The sequence below is a fragment of the Henckelia pumila genome, chromosome 2 (genome assembly GCF_033568475.1).
Source record: "Henckelia pumila isolate YLH828 chromosome 2, ASM3356847v2, whole genome shotgun sequence".
Lineage (NCBI taxonomy): Eukaryota > Viridiplantae > Streptophyta > Magnoliopsida > Lamiales > Gesneriaceae > Henckelia > Henckelia pumila.
The window spans coordinates 101,904,999-101,927,353 of NC_133121.1; the positions used below are offsets into that span (position 1 = coordinate 101,904,999).

At 31.4% G+C, this 22,355-nt stretch overlaps 1 protein-coding gene and 1 long non-coding RNA gene across 3 annotated transcripts; both read left to right on the forward strand.

The window, feature by feature from the left end:
• Positions 1-46: 46 nt before the first annotated feature.
• Positions 47-3,053, forward strand: LOC140883777 (uncharacterized). Of its 2 annotated transcripts, XR_012150462.1 has the most exons (6): positions 47-219; positions 339-1,162; positions 1,669-1,733; positions 1,867-1,961; positions 2,243-2,313; positions 2,576-3,053. It is a non-coding gene; the product is annotated as an uncharacterized lncRNA (long non-coding RNA). The 2 variants fall into 2 exon arrangements; XR_012150461.1 differs by having other exon boundaries at positions 47-1,162.
• A 16,587-nt stretch (positions 3,054-19,640) lies between these two features.
• LOC140884273 (probable small nuclear ribonucleoprotein F) lies at positions 19,641-22,109 on the forward strand. The gene is made up of 5 exons (XM_073290983.1): positions 19,641-19,770; positions 20,413-20,500; positions 20,640-20,677; positions 20,998-21,062; positions 21,779-22,109. Exons 1-5 carry the CDS (start codon positions 19,765-19,767, stop codon positions 21,846-21,848), a joined length of 267 nt encoding a protein of 88 aa, XP_073147084.1. The 5' UTR covers positions 19,641-19,764; the 3' UTR covers positions 21,849-22,109.
• The last annotated feature ends 246 nt before the right edge of the window (positions 22,110-22,355 follow it).

Here is a 22,355-nt window from a genome sequence, read left to right on the forward strand (position 1 = left end):
ACTCTTGTCGCGATTCCCCTGTTCTTCATTTCCGTTCCCTCAATCTTCACCCAAGCATCGCCAGCTTCGATTTCTCTTCCAAAATAGCTCCATGGCCAGCTAGAAGAGCAGCTCGAGCTCGCTGTTCTTGGACTCCAGATTTCCCTCGCTCAGCTTGCTCTCGGCCGCAACACCCGATTGATTGGCCCTCTTCGATTTCTTGTTTCTTGCATAAGATAGGCAAGATTGTGGTCTATTTCTTGCATTTTATATATGATTATTGTGTCAGCATTTCGTTGATAGCTAGTGCATTTCCCATTTTCGAATTTTTTGAAAAAAAATATGCGTGCCCTGTGCAGATTCCTCCTCTATCGGCCGATGGATTTACTTTGTTGTTGGATTCTTGTTGGAGGCCGATTGTATGATGATATTATGTATTGATTAAATCGATTTTTTGGACTTTGAAAAGAATGTATATCATGCTTGTGTTTTTTTCGAAAACTTCAGAATTTTGTTGGTTGCCTTGTTCGTGTTTTCTGTTGTGTGTTGATGGTGGCTGTTGGTGTGATGATGTAGGGGCTACCACGGGTGATATGTAGTTCACGTGGTAGCGTTAGAATGAATGGAATTGAAACGTGACGTTGGTTGGGGATGTTTCAAACTATCCAGCTTCGTAGGAATTGGTTAGTGGGTGCATTGGTGGAGCTGATATTGGGTTGTATTATGGTATACTCTAAGGAGCTTTTGGGAGCCTAGAAGTTGGCTAGTGATGCTATGACAGGGACTTGGGGGTTGTGGATCAAACGGACTGTTTTGGTTCGGATTTGAGGGGTTGAACGTGAGCAGATTTTGTGGACTTAGGGGACTTGAATCTACCTCACTGTATTTAAATCTCCTCTTTTTTCCTGTTACCCTGGAAACGCGTGCTCAAGGTCACTGATGCCCAGGTATTTGAGCATTGTATAACTTTCCGGTTATATTTTCTTGACATAGTTGACCGTGAAGTTTTCTAGTGTTTTCTTTGGGTAAGTGTGGATAAAACTGAAATTCATGGTTCTGCAAATCCATTGCTCCATTTTAGAATTTCTATTGTCATCAAATAACCTGGTCTGTCAGGTTGAGGTTGCTGTCCAGGATAATGCCTAGAGGCTCTATGCTTTCAAATTTAAATCGATTGCCCAAGGTAATGCCCATCACGTGGTTGTTTTATGTGCCCCATAAGTTTCATAATATCATTTTTTGTTGATAGAAAACCCTGTTAGATTTATATCCTATGGTTGGTCTTGAAAAATCTTTCAAGCAAAATTTCTCATGTTTATTCCATTTCAATTCATTTATTTAACTTGCATTTAGGCTTCTGCTTTAACAGATAACCAAGAATAAGTATGTTGAAAAATGTAATTTTTTTGTCATTGTGATATATCTTAAAGCGACTTGAACTGGTAATCAGGTAATGCATCACTTTAGATGTCCTGCATTTAAGCTGAATGTTGTTAAGATGTAAGTCTTTTTACTTAGATTGATTCATGTAGATTCCATCTGGCAGAATTTTACTTCTAATATGTGAATATGATCTTTTGTTATTATCATAATTGTTACGTTATTAAATTCGTCGCTAAATTCTACACTTGACTAACGGTAACAATAGGTTGACATTGCAACTTATTTATGTGTCTTTATGTTTGCTAGCTCTTAATGCGAGTCAGTTGATCAGCCTCAGAGAAGCACAACTTCTGTACCGACTTTCTGACGAGGTAAATAAACAAAAAAAAATACTGGGAACCAAATAGCATATGTAGCCATCAGATAGTTGATGCCACTGCCCATACTGTTGTTTATATAAGAATGAGAAGATAGATATAGTGCCTAAGGTGTTTTTTTCCCCAGCTTGCAGCAGATATCTTTAGGGAACATACCAGAAAGCTTGTGGAGCAAAATATATCAGCATCTCTCAATCTATTGAAGTCCAGAACTAGAGCCGGGTATGAGAACTATTATGGTTCTATACTTGACCCTGTTGTAATGTGCAACTTATCTTTGATTTTAAGTTTGTTTTAGCCCTTGAACCCTTGAAGTTTCCTTGGTTTACAATATTTATTCTTTGTAATACGAATGACTAACAAGCTGTGTATGTTTTACTATATAGTTGGTGTTATTGATTAGTTTCTGTTTAATATGTTGTGATTAAGTTGGGTGCCAAGAGACATCTAAGTTTTGTTCTCATCGATAATGCCGTGATACATGCTCCTTGTAATTTTTTCAGGCAAGAATTTTAGCTCTAAATGCATCCTATTTCCTGAAATCTGGAGGCCATTTTGTCATCTCTCGATTAAGGTTAGTGTTTCTGGTTATGTTTTGAGTGTGATCTGTCAGATAAATTAGTCCAATGATCCGTACCAAACATGGATGTACTGTATATCCCCTTATGAGCCAAACCCATGTAGCCCCAAATAAAAACGAACTCAAGATCGAATCATCACGTTTACATTTAGAGACTTTTAGTCGAGTACACGTCCACACAACATCGAATTTCTTCTGCTACAGTTTGTTTGAATTCCAAAAGGTATAACCTTTATCTTGTCTTAAAATTAAGCAGATTTAGGAACTACATGGACAAATGCTCGGATGGGGGTAGCTACCTCACAGTTGACAAGCATGGCAAAGTTAGACTCCAAGCATTGAAATCACTGAAGTACTTAGCTGATGCAGACTGGAAATCAATCAACCCGCCCCCGCATTTGAACCATCGTGAATTCAGATTCTGGGTTTCGGGTAGCACCGAAAAATACCTCACAGTCTTCCGAGGAAAAAGTGCGAAACAAACATTAGGCATTGCAGACTGTGAGTTCGATGGTTCCAACACATTCCAGCTCTTTGCCTTCCGCTTTCACTACCACAAAGCTTTTTGTTGCTGTGGAAAGTACAATGAATAATAAACAATTAGTCATACACAATACTCTACAACGAGGGGATAATCTAGAAGGAGTGTTTCAAGTTAATTTATATAGATTAGTTCATAACTCGATATATAGGAAAGTTCCGAGTTAATTTATATAGATTAGTTCATTACTCGATTTATATTTTCTAGTGTGTATTGATTTAGAATTTAGAATTAGAATATTGATTTGGAATATTGAAAAATTTTATTTAAATTTTATTTTAGAAATTTTAAATTTTGTTTCATTTATAATATTGAAAATTTGTATATTAAAATAATTTTTTTTTTGTTTTTTATTTGAGCAACGACAACGGATAAAAACCGTTGTCTTAAAGTGTCAATGACAACGGATTGACGCTGTTGCAGAACCGTTGTCTTTGAAGACTTACGACAACGGTTACAAACTGTTGCAAAACCGTTGTGGTAGGATATCTACGACAACGGATATAAACCGTTGTAATAGGGCACGCTTTTTACAACGCCCCCAGTTACAACGGTTTTTCCCCCCCCTACGACAACGGATAATATCCGTTGTCGTTTTGCAATTTTCTTGTAGTGAAGGTTGAATGTGAACCTTGAGGCCGGGGTCGAATATGAACCTCGATGACTTGATACCTGTCATTTGGAAGCCATCATTCGTTAATCATGCATTTCACAAAAGCATAAAATATTTTGAAAAGTATTGATTGAGTTTTATAGATTTTGAAATGCGTTGAACTTATATATTGATTACATGCTTTCGTTGTTCATACTAAGTTTTATACTTACCGATTTTCCGGCTGCTGCTTTGTTTTGTGTGTGTGCGTTGCAACAGGTAATCCAGGACCGAGTCATAAAGGGCCATGAGTACTTGGGATGAGATTATAAGTGGAATTCCTGGTGGTTTTGACGGGTTGTGTTGATTTTACCCAGAGGAGTCGAATATTCGTATGTTGAAGAATGATCTTTTTTTTAAATCTCATTTGATGGTTTTGCACTTATTTTGGATTGTATAGTTTAACCATGTTTGAGATTCTAAATTTTCCGAGTTTTTGAATAATTTGGCTAATTTCAGAAAAATGAATAGAAAAGGCAATTTTTGGGTAGAGCCGTGCACTGGGAATACGCGCTGCTGCGCAAAAATGCGAGACATCCTTGCGCAGCAGCGCATGAGGATGTGTAGTTGCACACGCATGAAACATGCGCATGGTAGTTGCGCTCAAGAAAAAAATAAAATAAATTTTCTCGGAAGTGTTTGACGTCGTTGTTTTGGTTGTAGCACCCGGGGTCCCACACCTTCCTTCCTCCTCTCTGTTCTTATGCGTAACTTTTCACTTATTCTGTTATTTTCGTTAGATTCGTTCAAAGAGCTTTTATCCTACGTGGCTATCACGTTGCATTTTCTTGTGCACCTTACTCAATCCTCAAATGTGATTGGATACGTGAATAAGTAATCCAACTCACCTCAAAACTCCCATCGTGGCGTGTCATAGCTTAGTTTTATCTAAGCTAACATGAGCATTCAAAGCAGTATGATCATTGCATGATCTGCCCTCTAAGACATATAAGTGAAAGAGGGCTAGTTGAATTGAACAAACCCAAGTTAAGTTCAAAAGAGCAGAACTTAGGATTAAGAGTACACTGGATTACATACATTAAGATGTATGGGGACCTGCAAGTACTCAAACTCATGGATGATCAAGTTATTTCATAATGTTCATTGATGACTACTCTAGAAGAGTATGGCTGTATACAATGAAGCACGAAAATGAATCCCTGAAGAAGTTCATAGACTGGAAAACTCTAGTTGAAAACCAAACATGTAAAAAGATTAAAAGATTGAGAACTGTAATGGTTTGGAGTATCTCAACCATGATTTTAATGATCTGTGCAAAAGAAGTGGCATGGCAAGGCACTTGACAGTCAGACATAATCCACAACAGAATGAACTTGCTGAAAGGATGAATCGTACCTTGCTTGAAAGAGTTAGATGCATGCTTTCAAATGCTAAACTCCCTACAAGTTTTTTTGGGGGAAGCAACAGCTAAAACATGTTATCTTATAAATAGATGTCCATCTGTGGATCTGGACTTCAAGACACCAATTTAGGTATGGTCAGGAAAGCAAAGGGATTATGAAACACTAAGATTGTTTGGATGTACTGCTTATATACATATAAATTAAGAAAAACTTCAACAGGAGCCAAGAAGTCCATTTTCCTTGGATATCCAGAGGGAATTAAAGGATATAGAGTATGGATGAAAATGGAGTTGGGAAAACTGTAATAAGTAGGGATATTATTTTTGACGAGGATAGTGTTTCAGGCAAACACCTATTGCATATGAATTCGGTCATTACAAGAATACAAAAATGGTAATCACATTATGGTGGAGTCACAAAGGGACAATACTGATTTGCAAACTCATCATGATATACATCCAAAAAATGAAGAGATCATTCCTCCACAAGATGACAATGATTTAAAGGATTACACTTGTAAGGCCCGAAGATATTAAGTTCGTAATGAAGGGATTTAAGATTTAAATTCCGAATAAGAATGAAAAGATGAATTTAAGAATTTATGGAAATTAGAGATTTCAATTTCGGGTCAAAAATATTTAATTTGAGGATTTTCGGATTTAAAGATTTTAATATCCGAAATTCTTAAATTAAAAGATTAAAACTATTTGAATTGATATTTATGAAATTTAATATGTAAATTTCAAGATTATAAATATCAAGAATTTAAGTTGAGGATGAAATACGCGCAAGGACCAATTTGCGAATATTGAAAAGTTCAAGGACTAAAATGCGATAAGATCCAAAATTATTTCATTTTAATCCGAAAATATTTAATTTAAAAATATTTAGAGTTTAGAATTAAATTTTATTATTCTTAAATTATTTAGAATTGAAATTGAATTAAATCGCTTGTCCGGGGATTGATTTGCAATTATGCTAAAGTTCAGGGGCCAAAGTGAAATTTGCCTTGCAACTTGCCATTTAAACGTGTAAAAGGGATGGAAGGCATCAGAATCTTAGCACCAACATCAGATTACACGTGAGAAAGATAAATAAAGGGGTTTAAGCCATTTTCGATTCTTTCAACTCCGATAAAAATTGATCCGCCCGGTAGAATTTTCGATTGAGCATATATTTGCGATCGCGGCTGCGAGTGCTACGTTTTGACGTAAGTTTTATGAAGTTATACCATGTTTGAATTTTAAGATGTTGTTAGACTTAGGATTTAATTGTATAAACATGTTCTAGTATATACGACGATAGCATATCTAAGACGGATTGAGAAAAGATCGTCGTTTGAACCTGTTTATAAATTTTTGAAGATTAATTGCAATTCTGAAATTTAGGGGATGCATATTTCGAAATTCAGCTGAAGAATTGGTGATGATATCATGTTGAGATCATAGTATTGATGGTGTTCATGTGTTTAGAATTTTCGGTTTTGATCCGTTATGCCGTCGGTTTGAATTCCGGTTATGTTATCAAGTTGGTAGATTGTTTGAGCCTAAATAAGAATGAAATGACAAGGAAAGCTCATATTGAATTATATATCAATGCATTTCAGATTTGAATTGCAAGAGATCGATTTCGAGTCGGCGAGCTCGAGTTGTTTGAAATGGAATTAAAGATTGAATCAAATTGATCTTGAACAGTAGTCATGAGATTGAACAAAATTGAATGACGAGTTTGATGACAGATTTGGACAGCTTGTAGTTGATCAAGAAGTGCCAAAGTGTCAGATATTGTAATCAGAATACAGGTATGAATAGACATTAATTAAATGGGCAGAATAACTCGAGATTGTTTTTGATTATCGAGTTGCCTAAAACCACATACATGCATATTTAATATATGTTCTTGTTTATGTTTACATAAATGGGATATATTATTCAAGATAGATATCTTCTTGAATTTCAAGAACATTTATGTACATGTTTACTTGTCTTTTTTGATTTATATTATTTTCTGTATTGAACATGTTTTATGTATTCCATGTGATGCTTACAGATTTGTCAGTATCTTTGAGTGATTATATGATTATATGATTGATGTGTTCAAGATGTTGTTTAAGCTTATGTATGATTTGATGCATCCAGAGTATGTTGCATTCATCTTGAACTCCAGCCTGAAAAGCACAGAGGGTTGAAAGGCCTAGAGTGCAGATGACGTTTGGAGAACTGTAGTTGAGTGGCACGAAATGTAGATTTACTTCCAGAGTCAGATGACTCATGGCACGAAATATAGATTTATTTCCAGAGCTAGATAACTCACTATAGTTGAACCAACGTCAGGGGATTGAGAGATTTGGCGTCATCTCGATTGGGAGAGTCGGTGGTTAGTTAAAGATTTTATTTTCTCGGGATCCCAGAACTACGATTTATTGATATCAGATTTGATAGCCTATTTCTTGGCACATGCATTGCATTTATGCATTAACCTAGAGATTTCTATGGTTTAGAATATGCGTTTATAAATGCTAGCATGTTATTTTACATTCAAGATTTGAATGCGTTTATATGTTTAAATGATGTATTTGCATGTCGTTCATACTGAGATTTATTCTCACCGGAGTTATCCGGCTGTTGCTTTGTTGTATGTGTGCATTGCATCAGGTTGGGGCATGAGAAAGTCAGTCATGGCTTGGATAGTTCGAGAAGAGTCATAGCACGTGATGACTTCGGGTTTTAGCAGATTGTGTACCAAATTGTGAACTTAGACAAGATGTTCTTTATTTGATATATGATGAAGTTATTATGAGATTGTGTAATAACTTGAGAATTTATATGTTTGTATTTCCTTTGGAAGAATCTAGGTAGATTAAGGATGATGTTTTCATGTTGCAAATGGAGCTATCATGTTCTTATTCAATTGTACACCATATATAGCATGTTTAGATGCATTTACATCAGCAAAGCATGAAAGATCAGCACAAGAACAACAGATGATCAGCAGGAGCAGAGCACAGCTTGCTCGAGCGGCATAGGGCTCGCTCGAGCGAGAGGTGAGGCTCGCTCGAGCGAGACACCTTAGTTTTTTTTTTAAAAAAAATTGTTTTCATTTCTTACATGCTTCGTTGATGATTATGAATTCATTTTATTTAACTATCTTTGCCTTTAAGATGAGATTAGCAACCCGAGATCCCCACAACACTCTAGCAATAAATAGAGTAAGAAGGCAAACTAAACCACTTGTTAAATATGGATACGCGGATCTAATAGCATATGCCTTGAATGTATCAGAAACCATGAGTAGTGATGAACCAAGTTCTTAAAAAGAAGATGTAAATTGCAAGCATAGATTGAAATGGAAAGAGCCAGGCTTGAAGAAATAAGATCACTCATATATAAGAATGATACATGTAGTAACTCTCATTCTAATTTAAGTGTTTAATGACTAATAGTTATTAAGGAATGTTAATTAGCCAAATCAAGAGTTTAATTGGGATTAAGATAATAATTTTGGACTTTGATTTTTGGGTCGAGTTCGGATGATCCGAACCTGGGATCGGAAGATCCGAAGTGAGAGTTCGGAAGGTAAGTTTGAGTTCGGAAGCTAAGTGTAGATCGGACGATCCGAACTCAGGTAAGCCAGGTGTCCAAAACGAGATCATCAAGATGACGTCACACACGTAGTGAGATCGGACCGTACGAAGTTTTGGTAGGGACACTTGTTGAGAGCCCTAGACGCGTGGCGATCGGAGGAGATCCAATCGTCCGAATGTACTATATATATAGGAGGTCTGGATCCTCATTTTCTTGCCAATTCACTAGTTTTCCCTCTCTTTTCTTGGTTAGTTAGATATGTTTCCTAGCCTCTAGGTGGAGTCCAGGAGTTGGCGAAGCGTGCCAAAAGTTGTAGCGGAACTGTGCCCATGAGTTAGGGGTTTCGACATCAAATGGATGATGACGGACACAAGTATAAATTGAGATTCCTAATAGGATTATGGATTATCTATTAGTCTGGTTAAGGCTTGTAGACCAGTAATAGTGACTCAGATAATATTGACTTGTAGGTTTGAATATAGATTGGTGATTCTAGATATTCTGGTTTTGAGGTACGTAAGTACTGACCGAGATAGTCGGCATGATATACGCTTATATGTTACATTTTATGTGTCATGATTTACTGTTTACTGCACATGCATGGTCATATTGGACTTGTATCTCTTTGGAGACGAATCATGTTGGTAGGGAGGCTTGGCCCTACATTATTGTGATTTGTCTATCACTGGGAGACGTCGTGACGACGGAGACTGACGCTACGGTGATAGAGCGAGTGTGGATGCACCCTGCGGAGATGACTCCAGCCGATACTGCATATTCGATTGGCGCCCCCGAGCAGACTGATTCTTAAAGTCATTTCATGCATCATATTTGTTTGTATATCTATGCTTTCGTATTGAGCATAGTCGCTCATATCCAGTATTTATGTGTTTTCTGGTTACCCAATTCGATGGGGCAGATCTCAGGTTGGACGACGCCGGTGGTTCACGGCAGGGTTGAGACCAAGTGCCAGGGTTGCAGGGAGTTTTCCTCAGTGGTTAGGGATTTGATACTCTATTTCGATAACTAACATAAAAATGAAAAAAAAAATGAAAGGAGCAATTTATTTAAAACATTAAATGCTTCAAATAAAAAAAATGATTAGTGGTTAAGAAACATGTAATTGAGAATGAAATACATATTTTATTGAACTCAAATTTTTCTTACCCGATTTTCAATGTTGTAGAAGGATTCAATAAACGCATACAACTCCGGATATTAATTTTGGTTTTGGAATATAAACCAATAGAACAAATCAAAAGAATCGTAGCAATATAATTAAAGAAGAGTAAATAGATAAGAATAAGGATAAGGTTATATAAAATGTATATATTTGATATTTGAAATTTAAAATTCAAAATTAATTAGAGATAATCGCAAGAGATCCGAACAAATCTGGTCATATAAAATGTATATATTTTATATTTGAAGTTTAAAATTCGAAAGTAATGAGAGATAATCGCAAAATATCCGAACAAATTTGGTTAGAATATATAGTATAACAATCTGTAAAATAATAACAATTTAAATTTAAAGAACTTGAAAGAATAAATTATAGATTGCTTCGATGAGTTTAAAATTAAACTGATTTAGAAGTAATCAAAATAGATTGTTCCTATCTCTTATGATTCTCACACTTTATTTTCAAAATTTATACTTGAAAGACATATAAAGAGATATAGTGATTGAGAATAAAAACATATATTTGGGGCAGATGAATGAAACTAGTAAGGACAAAACTCTTAAAAGTGTAGATGAGCTTATGAAACCGTTTCACTAAATAAAATAAATTGAATAACAAAATATAGATTTCACCCGTAAGTTAAAAGTTAAACTAATTGCGAAAGAATCTGAGAATATTTGGTCCTCTCATTTTCTATTCTCAGTCATTAAATATAAAATGCACAATAGATGACAGTTCAATAAAAATGATTGCATGAAAGCCAAAAGTGAACATAATTTTTTTTTAATTTTTTTGGAAAAATAAATTTTAAACTCTAAATATTTAAAATAAAAAAATAATTGTCAACAAAGAATAAATCATGCATCCAACTCCGAACCCTTTCCTCAGTTAATTTAAAAACCTATCTGATCTAATAATTCACATGAAGCATAAACATTCATAATAATCATAGAGAATAAAAAACAATCACAAATCCCACCTCATCACGTACACTAACCATATACGTAAACTTTCCACCGGAAAAAAATTTAAACTCACGTATATCGAATGTCATCTGATTCATGTGTAAACAAAGCGAGCTCTGTCATCAACCTGTAAACTTGAAAAAAAAAATCACCAATGTTTGAGCGAAGCAGGAAATTAATATTAGAAATTGCAACAGAAAGAGCAACAGTGTAAACTTCTTGACATCTAGAACACTGAAATCAATGATTTATTTCGAGTTCACACTATGTATTAATCTCTCATCAATCTCATAACAGACCCATAACAGACCGTTCAAAGAAGATATTAAATCCACCAAATTAACAATAAAAAAATGAAACGATTGAATTAATGGTGGAAATTACAACAGAAAGAGCAACTGTGTAAACTTCTTTACATCGCGAACACCGAAATCAGTGATTTATTTGGAGTTGACACTATGTATTAATCTCTCATCAACCTCATAACAACCAGTTGTTGGTAAATATTATATCTCAAAAACGCACAATAAAAACATAAAATTGGCTATGAAAAATCGCATGACGCATAATCATAAATCATAATAGAATAGTAATTCTTTGGAATTCAGTTATCAGTTGTCCTGATCCACTAATTCAGCAATAAATTCCAAATAGTGCTAACATAATTTCCAAAAAATAAGAAATTGTTCAGTAGCCATAGTTTCTTTAAATTGTTTAATTACTGACAGATTTCCGTTTGCATAGCATGATATTGCTTCGCATGCTCCCCAAAATTTCCAAGTTTTACCTCTTCCAAGAGCAGAATTTTAGCAATTAAGAGGGTGTTTGGGAGAGCTTTTAAGCTCTTAAAAGCAGCTTTTAAGCTGTTTTAGAGCTTAAAAGCTCTCCGGATCTGTTTGGTAAATTTTTTTAGAAACAGCTTATAAGCTGTCAAAATAAGCTGTTTGACGGCTTATAAGCTGTTTTTAAAAAAGTAAGGGGGAGGTACTTTTTTAAAAAAGATTTTATTTTAACATTTTATCTCTCTAAAATATCCTTAAATATTTTAATAAATCTCCACCATATACTTTACCCATTAAATATTAAATATTATTTTTTTTAAAAAAAATCAAATCACATAAATTTTTCTAAAATAAAATATTATAATAATTTTATTTTTTAAAATATATGTTTATTCTAAAACTATTTTCATATATGTATAACTCGAAACATTATTTTCATATAATTATATTCTTTTTGGTAATTTCGACGATAAAAATATCTTATAATATCAAACACATCAACATCTTTAAGTTATTTAAAATAAGTTTATCCAAACACTTTAACAGATTATTTTTAAAATAAGTTCTAACAGCTTATAAGCTCGTAAAACAGCTTTTAAGCTCTAGGAGCTTATAAGCTCTTTATAATAAGCTTAGTAAAATACCCTCCCATTCAACCTATAAATCAGAGCACTTAAATTTAAAAACCCATCCAATTGAAAAATGTGATAAACTATTTTATTTTAAAAAAATAAAATATATATATATATATATATATATAATGATTTAATTTTAAAAATTAAAGTATATTTTTTCGTGATCAAACAAAATTTTACTTTTGCATTTAATTGAGTGGTTATTTTACCTATCTATCTATATATCTATAGATAAACAGAGAATATGCTAAAAAAAAATAAACTAACATTTTATCGTTCAAATGTCGTTTGTAAATATATCATTAAAATTGAAAACATAAATAAATATATGGTTGAATATAATATTATAGATAAAAATATTTTTGAAAATTAAAAAAAATCTATTATGAGTAATAAACTATTTGAGGTAAAAAAATTTAAACATAGATAAAAATTCGATTTATGTTATTATTATATTTACTGTATAAATAATATAAAGAATATTCTATATTAACTATATAGAGTTTATTATCCCACATCTTATCAAACTATTAATTGATCTATGTTATTAACATTTGTTAATATTTAATTTGTATAACTTTTTATTTTAATTTTAACATTTAAAAAATTTTATTTTAACAATTAAAAACTTTAACTTTTAGTTTTTTTTATGTAATACGAGTATTTTATTATAACTAGCAACCATGACACGTGATTTTCACGTGATCGATAATTCAATTACTTGAAAAAACGTAAAAAATTATAATACATAAAAAAACATGTGGGTCTTTAAAAATTAAAGAGAATTTTTTAAAATGTTTTTGAAAAATTTATAAAAATGGATAATGAAATTTGAAAAATAAGATAAAGAAAAAACAAGATAAATTAAAGAAGCTATGCGTTAAATTTGGGGATAAAATAAGAAAAAATTTTGGTGTGATTTGACAGACAAAAAACGATTAGTATATGACACTTATCTATTATAATATGATGATATAGATTCTTAGATAAATAAATCTGTTATAATTTTTTTATATAATACAATATTTGATTTTAATTATTGGATAAATAAATACCTAAGAAAAACAAAAAAAAAACTAAATTTATAATATTTGAAAGAATATTTAAATATTATTTCGCAAAAAAAAAATCTGTAATTTTTTTTTAGATTTCAAATGTAATATGTGTTAGGAACGATTTAGAGTGTAGAGGGGGGTGAATACACTTAAAAATATTTTAACGAGTAGGGATAGAATTCAATCGGTTTAATGATTGAATTCTATGTTTATCTTGATGTCTAATGTAATTTGACAAACTGAGTATGCGTGAAAATATCTCAAGTTACAGATTTGAACACATAGAAAAGAACAATGTATGCAAGATAGATAGTAGTAGGTAAATTGAAAAAGATATAATGAACACAATGAGATGTTTATGGATGTTCAAAAATTTCAATTACTCCTACGTTACCTCTTCTTCATCCTCGAAAGGATATCATTAGAAGACTTTGAATTTTACAAACAATTTACAAAACCCCAATCAATTTTAGGACTTATACACTGCATAAACAATAACTCATAGTTACAACTCAGTTTCAGTCATAGACTGATAAAGTAAAGATGTTTACAACTCGATTGACTTGGCACAAAAATGATCCTTCAATGACCAGAATATCAGTTTGAGTGTTTGTGCTTCGAGTTCTTTGATCGATTTTCAAGCTTTGAGATTTCAGATATTCACAGTAAGTGAAGTTGGCAAAAGTTGTTCTTCAATCGATCAAAATCCTTATTTATACTCTTCGGATGCCAACATTCATAAATTCAAAATTGGATCTTCATATAGAATTTCGAATTATTCCCGTTGCAATTGTCATTTTCACGAACAACCTCTGAAGCCGACATTTCCCTTTGGATCGAGGCACTAACTTCTGCGAAAAGTGCCAGAGTACAGAAAAATTTATCCAAAAAGGACGCAAGGGTAAACTGACAATAGATCAGTTTAGTGTCTTCAGTTTGGTTGACTTGAGTACTATCAGTTTAGCTTTATACGAGAGACGTGTTTGTCAGTTTAGCACTTCTTTCTTTATGTGATAGTTCGGTTGTGGGCTCAGCGCTCCAGTTTAGCTTCATATCAGTTTCTCATATTAGTTTTGACTTCAGTTTAGTATCATATCTTGTAAACACCAAAACTTAATTTCTCAACAATATGCATGCAAAAATAATTCAGAAGAAAACATTACAATTGAAATATAATGATTTTTCTCAAAAATGTGTGTCAAAATGAAAACAATTAAGTAATTAAAATATTATGAACAAATTATTTATAAAAAAATACACAAGATTGTATATAGACTTGCTAAGTATAGGAGAGTGAAAATTTTGAAATCTGAAAATTTAGATTAATGTGAAAAATGGGTGGAGAGTATTTAACAAAATATGTAGGATAATATGGGGAATTCAAATATTAGAATAAGAAATTTCTAAAAAATTAGGTTTGAAACAAATTTTTTTTTAAAAAAATCATCTTATATATGTCAAACAATTTATTTTGATAATTTATAAATATTTTTTAAAAATATTTTCTAACAAATTTAAAGAGTTTATAATCTCTGACAAGCACTCTCTAGCCACGATGAATTTAAATCGATTGTAATATTATAAGGATTAAAAAATCGTTGTGATTAGCTCAATTGTAATGTAAATAAATATCAATATGTAATTTTTTTTAAAGGTATCTAGACGGTGAAAATATTTTTAAATCCATATATTTCATTCAAACTCAACCTTAATTTATTTAAATTTAATTATTTGTTCAAGCACTCATATTTACTAATTTTATCAAAAATTACATAAAAGTAACATTATGTGCATCATACATGTGGAATACTAGTTCTTACAATAATAAATGTTTTCTCATATCAACCGATTTAATAATAACAACAACAATATTAATAATAACTTATGTACCGGTGCATGCGTTGTGTACTTATATAATAATTTTTAATTAATTTGATTTATATTAAAATAAGAGTAATATCATAGTTGTAAAAATAACCAAGGGACTAAACTGCAATTTAAAATTTCAAAATTCAAAAAATTAAAGAAAAATACAAAAATTATCTATATCATATAGGCCAATTTTGACAAAAAAAAATATAATGTATTTTTTTGTCTAATCTTTTGTCTAATAGACATGCATATTATTTGTATATATAGGCACCATTTAAAATTAAAGATAGAATAATAATATAGAGATAAATAATATAAAAAATGATTAAAAAAAATGATAGTTAATATAGTGTTTGGTTTGATTGATAAATAATTTTTATTTTATTTTATTGATTAAATTTTAAATAAGATGATAAATTACCATTTTGTTTTTTAAAAATTAATAAAATTTGAATAATATTATTTATTAAAAGTAATATCTTACTATATATATTATATCTTATTATTATATTATTAAAGTAGAGACCCTCTAATTAACAAACTTTCAATTAATTGGTGAAGCTTGATTTGAAATTATCATTATCTCCTAACTTAATTTCAATAAAATCACAATTAATTGGCAAAATAGTCATTTTATATGGTTTCCTCTTTTTTAGCCATTAAAAACTCACTTTGTGCCATTTGATATTATTTTATTTACAAAAATGACATTCACTTTATAAGATATTTTTTTTGTGAATATTTGTTTAGGAAAACGTTATAGTTTTATTATTTTTAAATAAAATTTACAATTTATATTTATTTTCTTCGTTAAAAAAATGAAATATACGAGCACGCAATGCGTGCAGCGAAATACTAGTTATTATTATATTAGAGAGCTTTTAATTAACTAAATTTCAATTAATTGATGAAACTTGGGATGCAATTACGATTATATCCTAATTTAATTTTTAACAAAACCAAAATTATTAGACAAATTAGTCATTTTATTTGGTCTCATATTTTTTAGCCATTAAATTTTATCTCATTTACCAAAATGATATTTCACTATATTTGTTTGTATTTTTAAATTTTAAGATTAGATAGTTGTCATTTTAAACTTTTGAATATCTAATTCATTATGTGACTTAAAAAAACATGAAAATCAATTAACATAGCACGCATCGCGTGCAAGGAACGCTAGTAGTAATTTAAATTCAATGATTTGATTGATGCAAGAGAGATAATAACTAATGATTTGATTGATGTAATATAAATATTTAATAGATACATGAATAATATGATCAAGTAAACATGAGATTGAATAACATCAATGTTGTAAATGGCCGGAGGCGGTGGCGGGGCGGTGAGTGACTGCCTTCCGGCTACCGCCTAGACGGTTGAAGTTTTTTTTAGCAATTTTTTTTATATGTAATTATATATAATCATGTAATGTAATTAAATTATATACAATCATGTAATGTAATTACAAATAGTCATAATATTTTTTTTGTGTAATATATGTAATTAAACAATGTTTATTTATAAAGAATAAACAAATCTCCACCAGCACTCTTTGATGCAAATACAAGGTATTCTGCACAGCTTTGAGGTACACAAATCTCATGTCTACAGAAAAGCTAATGTTGCGGCGGATGAACTGACTAATATGGGATTGAGCAATGCTACATGTATAACCAAATTTGTACAACAATTTTTACACCACAAAAAAATCAATACAAAATTTTAATTTATCAAATCTCACGATACATTGAATGCAAAATATTACGATATCATATCAAAATATCACGAGATAATTGTTGTAAATATCATTGTACGATATATTTGTTGTACCTCTAACATTATTCTATGGGATTATCACTTGGGCCGAGAACTCTACATCCAGCAGACATCCCTCAGAGGAATTTGCAGACTGGACAGATATGAGTTACCTTAAATTAAAATTATATCTAATTTTGTCGATTGAATTTTTTGTAATTTCTCGAGAGGTTTTGGCATAGTTTCAATCTCATGTATTTCTTTATTTTTATCTCATAAATGGGCAGGGTCCGCCTACTCCCGCCACAACAAAAGACTTTATTAAAAAAAACAAAAGCAAAAGCAAAAGCAAAAAAAATGTTTATTCATAAAGAAGCTTCAAAAAATATAATTCATTCTAGACAAAGTGCAAATATATATATAAATGCAAACTAACAAGATAATTAAGGTGGTGGTTGATGGCGGCAGCGACGGAGGGCGGATGAAGACAGTTTGAGGTAGGTGATGGCTGATGGTGGAGGACACTCGAAACGAAAAATAAATACAAAAGAGAGTGATGTGTTTTTATTATATATAAGGTTTTTAAAATTATTTGACTTTCATAGTTTACAAGAATTTTAAAATAATTGACCACCTCAGCCGCCTCGATCGCCTGCTCGCCCGCCTCCGCCACCATGACCGTCTTCTTGCCTGTGATGGGCTCGGACCGCCTACAGAGAACGCCTTAGACAAATTCGAGGGTCGCCTACCGCCTGAGCGGCCGCCTCGACCGTCATTTAGAAGACTGGATAGAATAAATTATCAATAGATTAATAATACGTCAATTCAAACGGTGTCATAGTATAGATAATAACAACAACAATAATAATAACAAATTAACAGATAGATTTTCTTAAATGACCTCCACCAAATTACCATAATCAATATTAGCCTTTAGTTAAGTTGATTTTTCAAATTAACCTTTTAATTATTTTAAATATCACGTATATCCTATAACTCTTTCTTACTTCTCTCACCATCGATATCTCAATAGATTGCCTCACAATCCTATACCTTGAAAGTTGAAACCCATCATCATTGATTTTTACCATAAAAATAAAATACAATAGTCTCGAAAATTAGTAACATAATTTCAAAATAAAAGTTTAAAAATATAAATACAGGAATTGCATCAGGAAGTCACAAAATGTGGTTGTTGCAGGGGTGGCAAAAATTTCCGAAATCCCGACCCTTCTCGAATCCCAACCCATTCTCGTCTCGAAAAAATCTAAACTCGAAATTTTTTCGACCCAAATTTTTGGGATTTTCCCATCCCGATTAATATTGATAGAGAGATCGAGAATAAAACCTTATCCCTACATGATTCACGATCCGTTCCGAAATAATATAATAATATATTTTATTAATAACTTTGTTAATATAATAAGCTAAATATTCTTAGGTTTCATCTCATATAACACTTAATTGTTGACTTAATTCGCATAATTTTTATTGTTGGAACGATCAAATTGTAAAATCACGAAATGACATTTTATTTTTGAGTATTTTTTAAAAATAAATAATTATTTAATTAATTCATATTTATAATTATCTAATTAGAACAAATATGTAGAACAAGACTCAAGAGATTAATTTGACAATCTATTTAACTAAATTTATTAGTAATTATATCCAAACATTTTATTATAATTATCCGATACATTTTTTTCTTAACAAAACCTTGAAATATTATCCAAAATATTTTAATATTATATGTTTTAAGTTGAATATTTATTTTTATTTATGAATATAAGTTTCTATATAGTATATTTAATAACATAATCACATTTTTTTTTGTTTGAACAAAATTTTGAATATGAAAAAAAAAAAATTGGGATTTTCTCTCTCTACCCGACGGGATCCCGAAAGTATATTTAATAACATAATCACATTTTTTATTTGTTTAAACGAAATTTTGAATATAAAAAAAAAATCGAGATTTTCTCTCCCGTCTTCGGGATCCCGAATAGTCGGGTCCCGAAATGTTTCGGGTACGGGATCAGGAGAATTTTTTTTTTCCAATTCTTTTGGGACGGGAGTTGGGTAGGAGGTTTACGAGACGTGTCCGACCCTATTCCACCCCTAGGTTGTTGCATGTTTGACTCAGTTAAATTTTAAATAATGATAATAAAGAAAATCTTATTTTCAACATTTGATCTATATAGGCAATTACTTCATTTTGTAAATAATTTTTAAAAATCCTCTTTAAAAAGATGTCATTTCACGTTTAGTATTTTTTCTAAAAAAATTTAAACTTTATTTTGAATAGATTGATTGAGTTGATTTTTATCAAATAAATAAGATTGTAATTAATTGAAACTAGGAGCTATAGTATATACTAAATATATTTTTTAGATAGATATTATATACATACAATATCAAATGTGTGCAAAATATACAAAACAAAAAAAAAAAACACAAAGCATAAAGATTTGCTTTGACTCGTAGTACTCTAAGGTACCGTTTGGTACAAGTATAATTAGTACTTGTACAATTTATTTTATCCAATTCTGCGTTTTTATCGTCATATTATTTATTCAACTATTAATTATTTTTTTTACATCAATCAAATCATTGAATTTAAATTATTATATTATTCTTATAAATAATATTATTTATATTTTATTTATTTTTAAAAGGATAAAATGATAATTTATATTTTTAATATAAAATTCAATCAATCAAATCAAATACTAAATTAACTATTATTTTATATTTATTTTATATTACATTATATTACTAATTCAAGTATTATTTATCATATCATCGAACCAAACGATGCCTAAATAATAATTTATTGGTTAAGTAAATATAATTTTAATGGACACGATATTAATTGAACCACTGTCATTTGATATGGTAATAATAATAATATAATAATAATTAAAAAGAGGAGGAGGGGGGTTGAAATTTGGGGAGAAGCCGATATCGTTTATAACTTTTCTGCTTTCCAAAACCCTAAGCCCAATCTATACTCCGTCTCCGAGCATCGTCGAGCGAAAAAAAACCTCTGCTATGGCGGTAAGTCGCTCTCTGTATTTTTCATTTTATCCCAAAATACTGTCAGTTTCGTGGTGCAACAGCGAAAAAGTGATGGAGGGGAGAAATTGGTATTTTGGCCATTTTGATTTGTAATTTTTTGTTGAAAACAAAAGGATATCGTGATTTTGGTTTGGTGTAACTTGTGGCCATTTAATTTGACGTATTTCTTTATTTTTTTGGAAGAGTTGAGTTGCCATAGTTTTGTTAAAAATGGACTAAATTTCCAGTTCTTGAATTTTTTTAATTTTTGGATTCTTCAGTACTCCTTATAAATTGTGTCTTATGTAATTGTGTTTGTATAATGGGGTAGAAATGTACCCTGGAAATTCCCAGAGAACTCTTCTGTTCATTGCTGTTCTTGTTGTGTTGCTCTCAGTTTTTACAGCACCATTGTTTCAACATTGAGCTTGAGAACATTGCTCAAGCTTATCAATGGCACTCTCTACGTGTAGCATAACTCTTTTTCTTCTGTTTATTACCTGTAAGGTGGCGACTTCTTTGGAAGTTTTGTTATTGGAAGTTTTCACGGTGTTGTGTTTACTGCAATTAGCTGTATATGTCTTTAATTTGGACAACTGACAATTGCTGCATTTTGAAACTTTTTTACTTTTTGGGCCACAGGCTGTTCCAGTTAACCCGAAGCCTTTCTTGAACAATTTGACTGGGAAACCTGTAATGGTAAAACTCAAATGGGGCATGGAATACAAAGGTACTGAGGCGGCTTGGGCTCTTTGAGTCTTGAGTTCTAAGATTTTGTAGTGTATGGACATTTACTGGTGCTATTGGTTTCCCCTAATTTGTTAATATCATGATCAGTTTTTTTTCTCCCTCTTTTGGGTTTTTTGCAGGTTTCCTCGTCTCCGTGGATTCATATATGAACTTGCAGGTACCAACTAAAAGTGTTTTTTCCACAATCACTTCAAGTTATGCCAAAATGCAGTAGGACTATATTGTAATGACTATGATAAGGATAGTCAGTGTAGATATTGTGTACAAATAAATGCTTTTGAAACTCATAAGTCATAACACTTTCAAGGAGTATAAGAACTTTGAAATGCTATAAATAAAAGGTTTAAAATAACTAGCTTGTGATAGACATAAAACAAGAAAGTGAGTTGGAGTGTTTTCTCTTAAAATGGCTACGACCAGTTCGATGCTGCTCAATATCAGTCATTGACTCATTTATATGTTTGTTGTTTTTGGCAGCTTGCAAATGCTGAAGAATACATTGATGGCCAATGCACGGGAAGTCTTGGGGAGATTTTAATCAGGTATCGAACTAGCCAATTCTATATTGTTTTTTTGAAGTTACCAACTACCTAACTAATATCTCATTCTATTGCTATTCACAAATCAGACCCTTAAGTTTAGAGAATCATTTATGTCAATATGTTAACAGTGATTGGATGAAGACCTATTTCATGTTATATCACTTGGATTTTTCTTGGTGCTTTTCATTCTTAAGAAGACACGTTTTTATAATTTGTGAATGTTCCTACTCGGAATGTGACTTCTCCATTAAAATGTGGCCAAAATAATAGATGGGAAATTTGTCAATTGACATCATTGTCAATGCTTGACCAATCGTGACACCATCTGGACAAGCATATGAGGACCAAATACAAAACATGATTTATTATCCGTATTTTTAGTCTTTTCCCAACCATTAAAGTGAAATGGGCAATTTATTTTCATCATTGTGTAGCCACAAAAAATATATTATATTCACTCTAGGCGAAGTTTGCTCCAGATTGTTTGAAAATTAGAACAGCCCCACTTTAATTGGATTGTGAATTCAAGAAATTGTACCAGAGACAGGCATATCTTGGAGTTTGTTTTTAAGTGACGAGAAGTGATGACATAAATTCCCCCTCGTTTATTTACTTGCGACTTTAGCTATGCTGCTTATACTACATGTACAACTTTTTTTCACTCTTTGACCTTTGTTGCGACGAGTAACAACGTCTCATGTATGTCGCATCTGCAGATGTAATAATGTTCTTTATCTTCGCGGAGTGCCCGAGGACGAAGAAATAGAAGAAGCAGACCGTGATTAGGTAGCTTCTGGAGCAATCGTATCACTGCTTCCCATTTTCTGTGTTCTGATGCATTTTTAGAACTGCAAATTCACATCATTTTATCAGTATTTTAGATAAGATTATCGAACTTCGCAAAATGAATGCCCGACTCATCTTCATGTATGATATCTCGGCAGACCTTAAATGCTAGGTATGATTTTGTTTGTAAGGACTAAATCTTGGAATCGATCTGATTCAAACTTTGATGTTTGGCCAATCTTAATTTAGTTCTATGCTTCATATCAGGACTTTGATTGTGTTCCTATTACTAAGAGGGATCAAACCTATATTTTTTCAAAATAAAAATGAGAACTTTGAAGTTTTGTTTGGTTATATGCTTCTTTGAGAGAATATCAAGAAATGAAGTGTATGCTTTTTAAAAGATTAAAATTTACTATAATGGCCAAATTGTACAAGTTTTTGCCTGTTGAATAAAAAATATGTTACATCATGTTAAACATATATAATCAAAAGGAAGACTCTAAT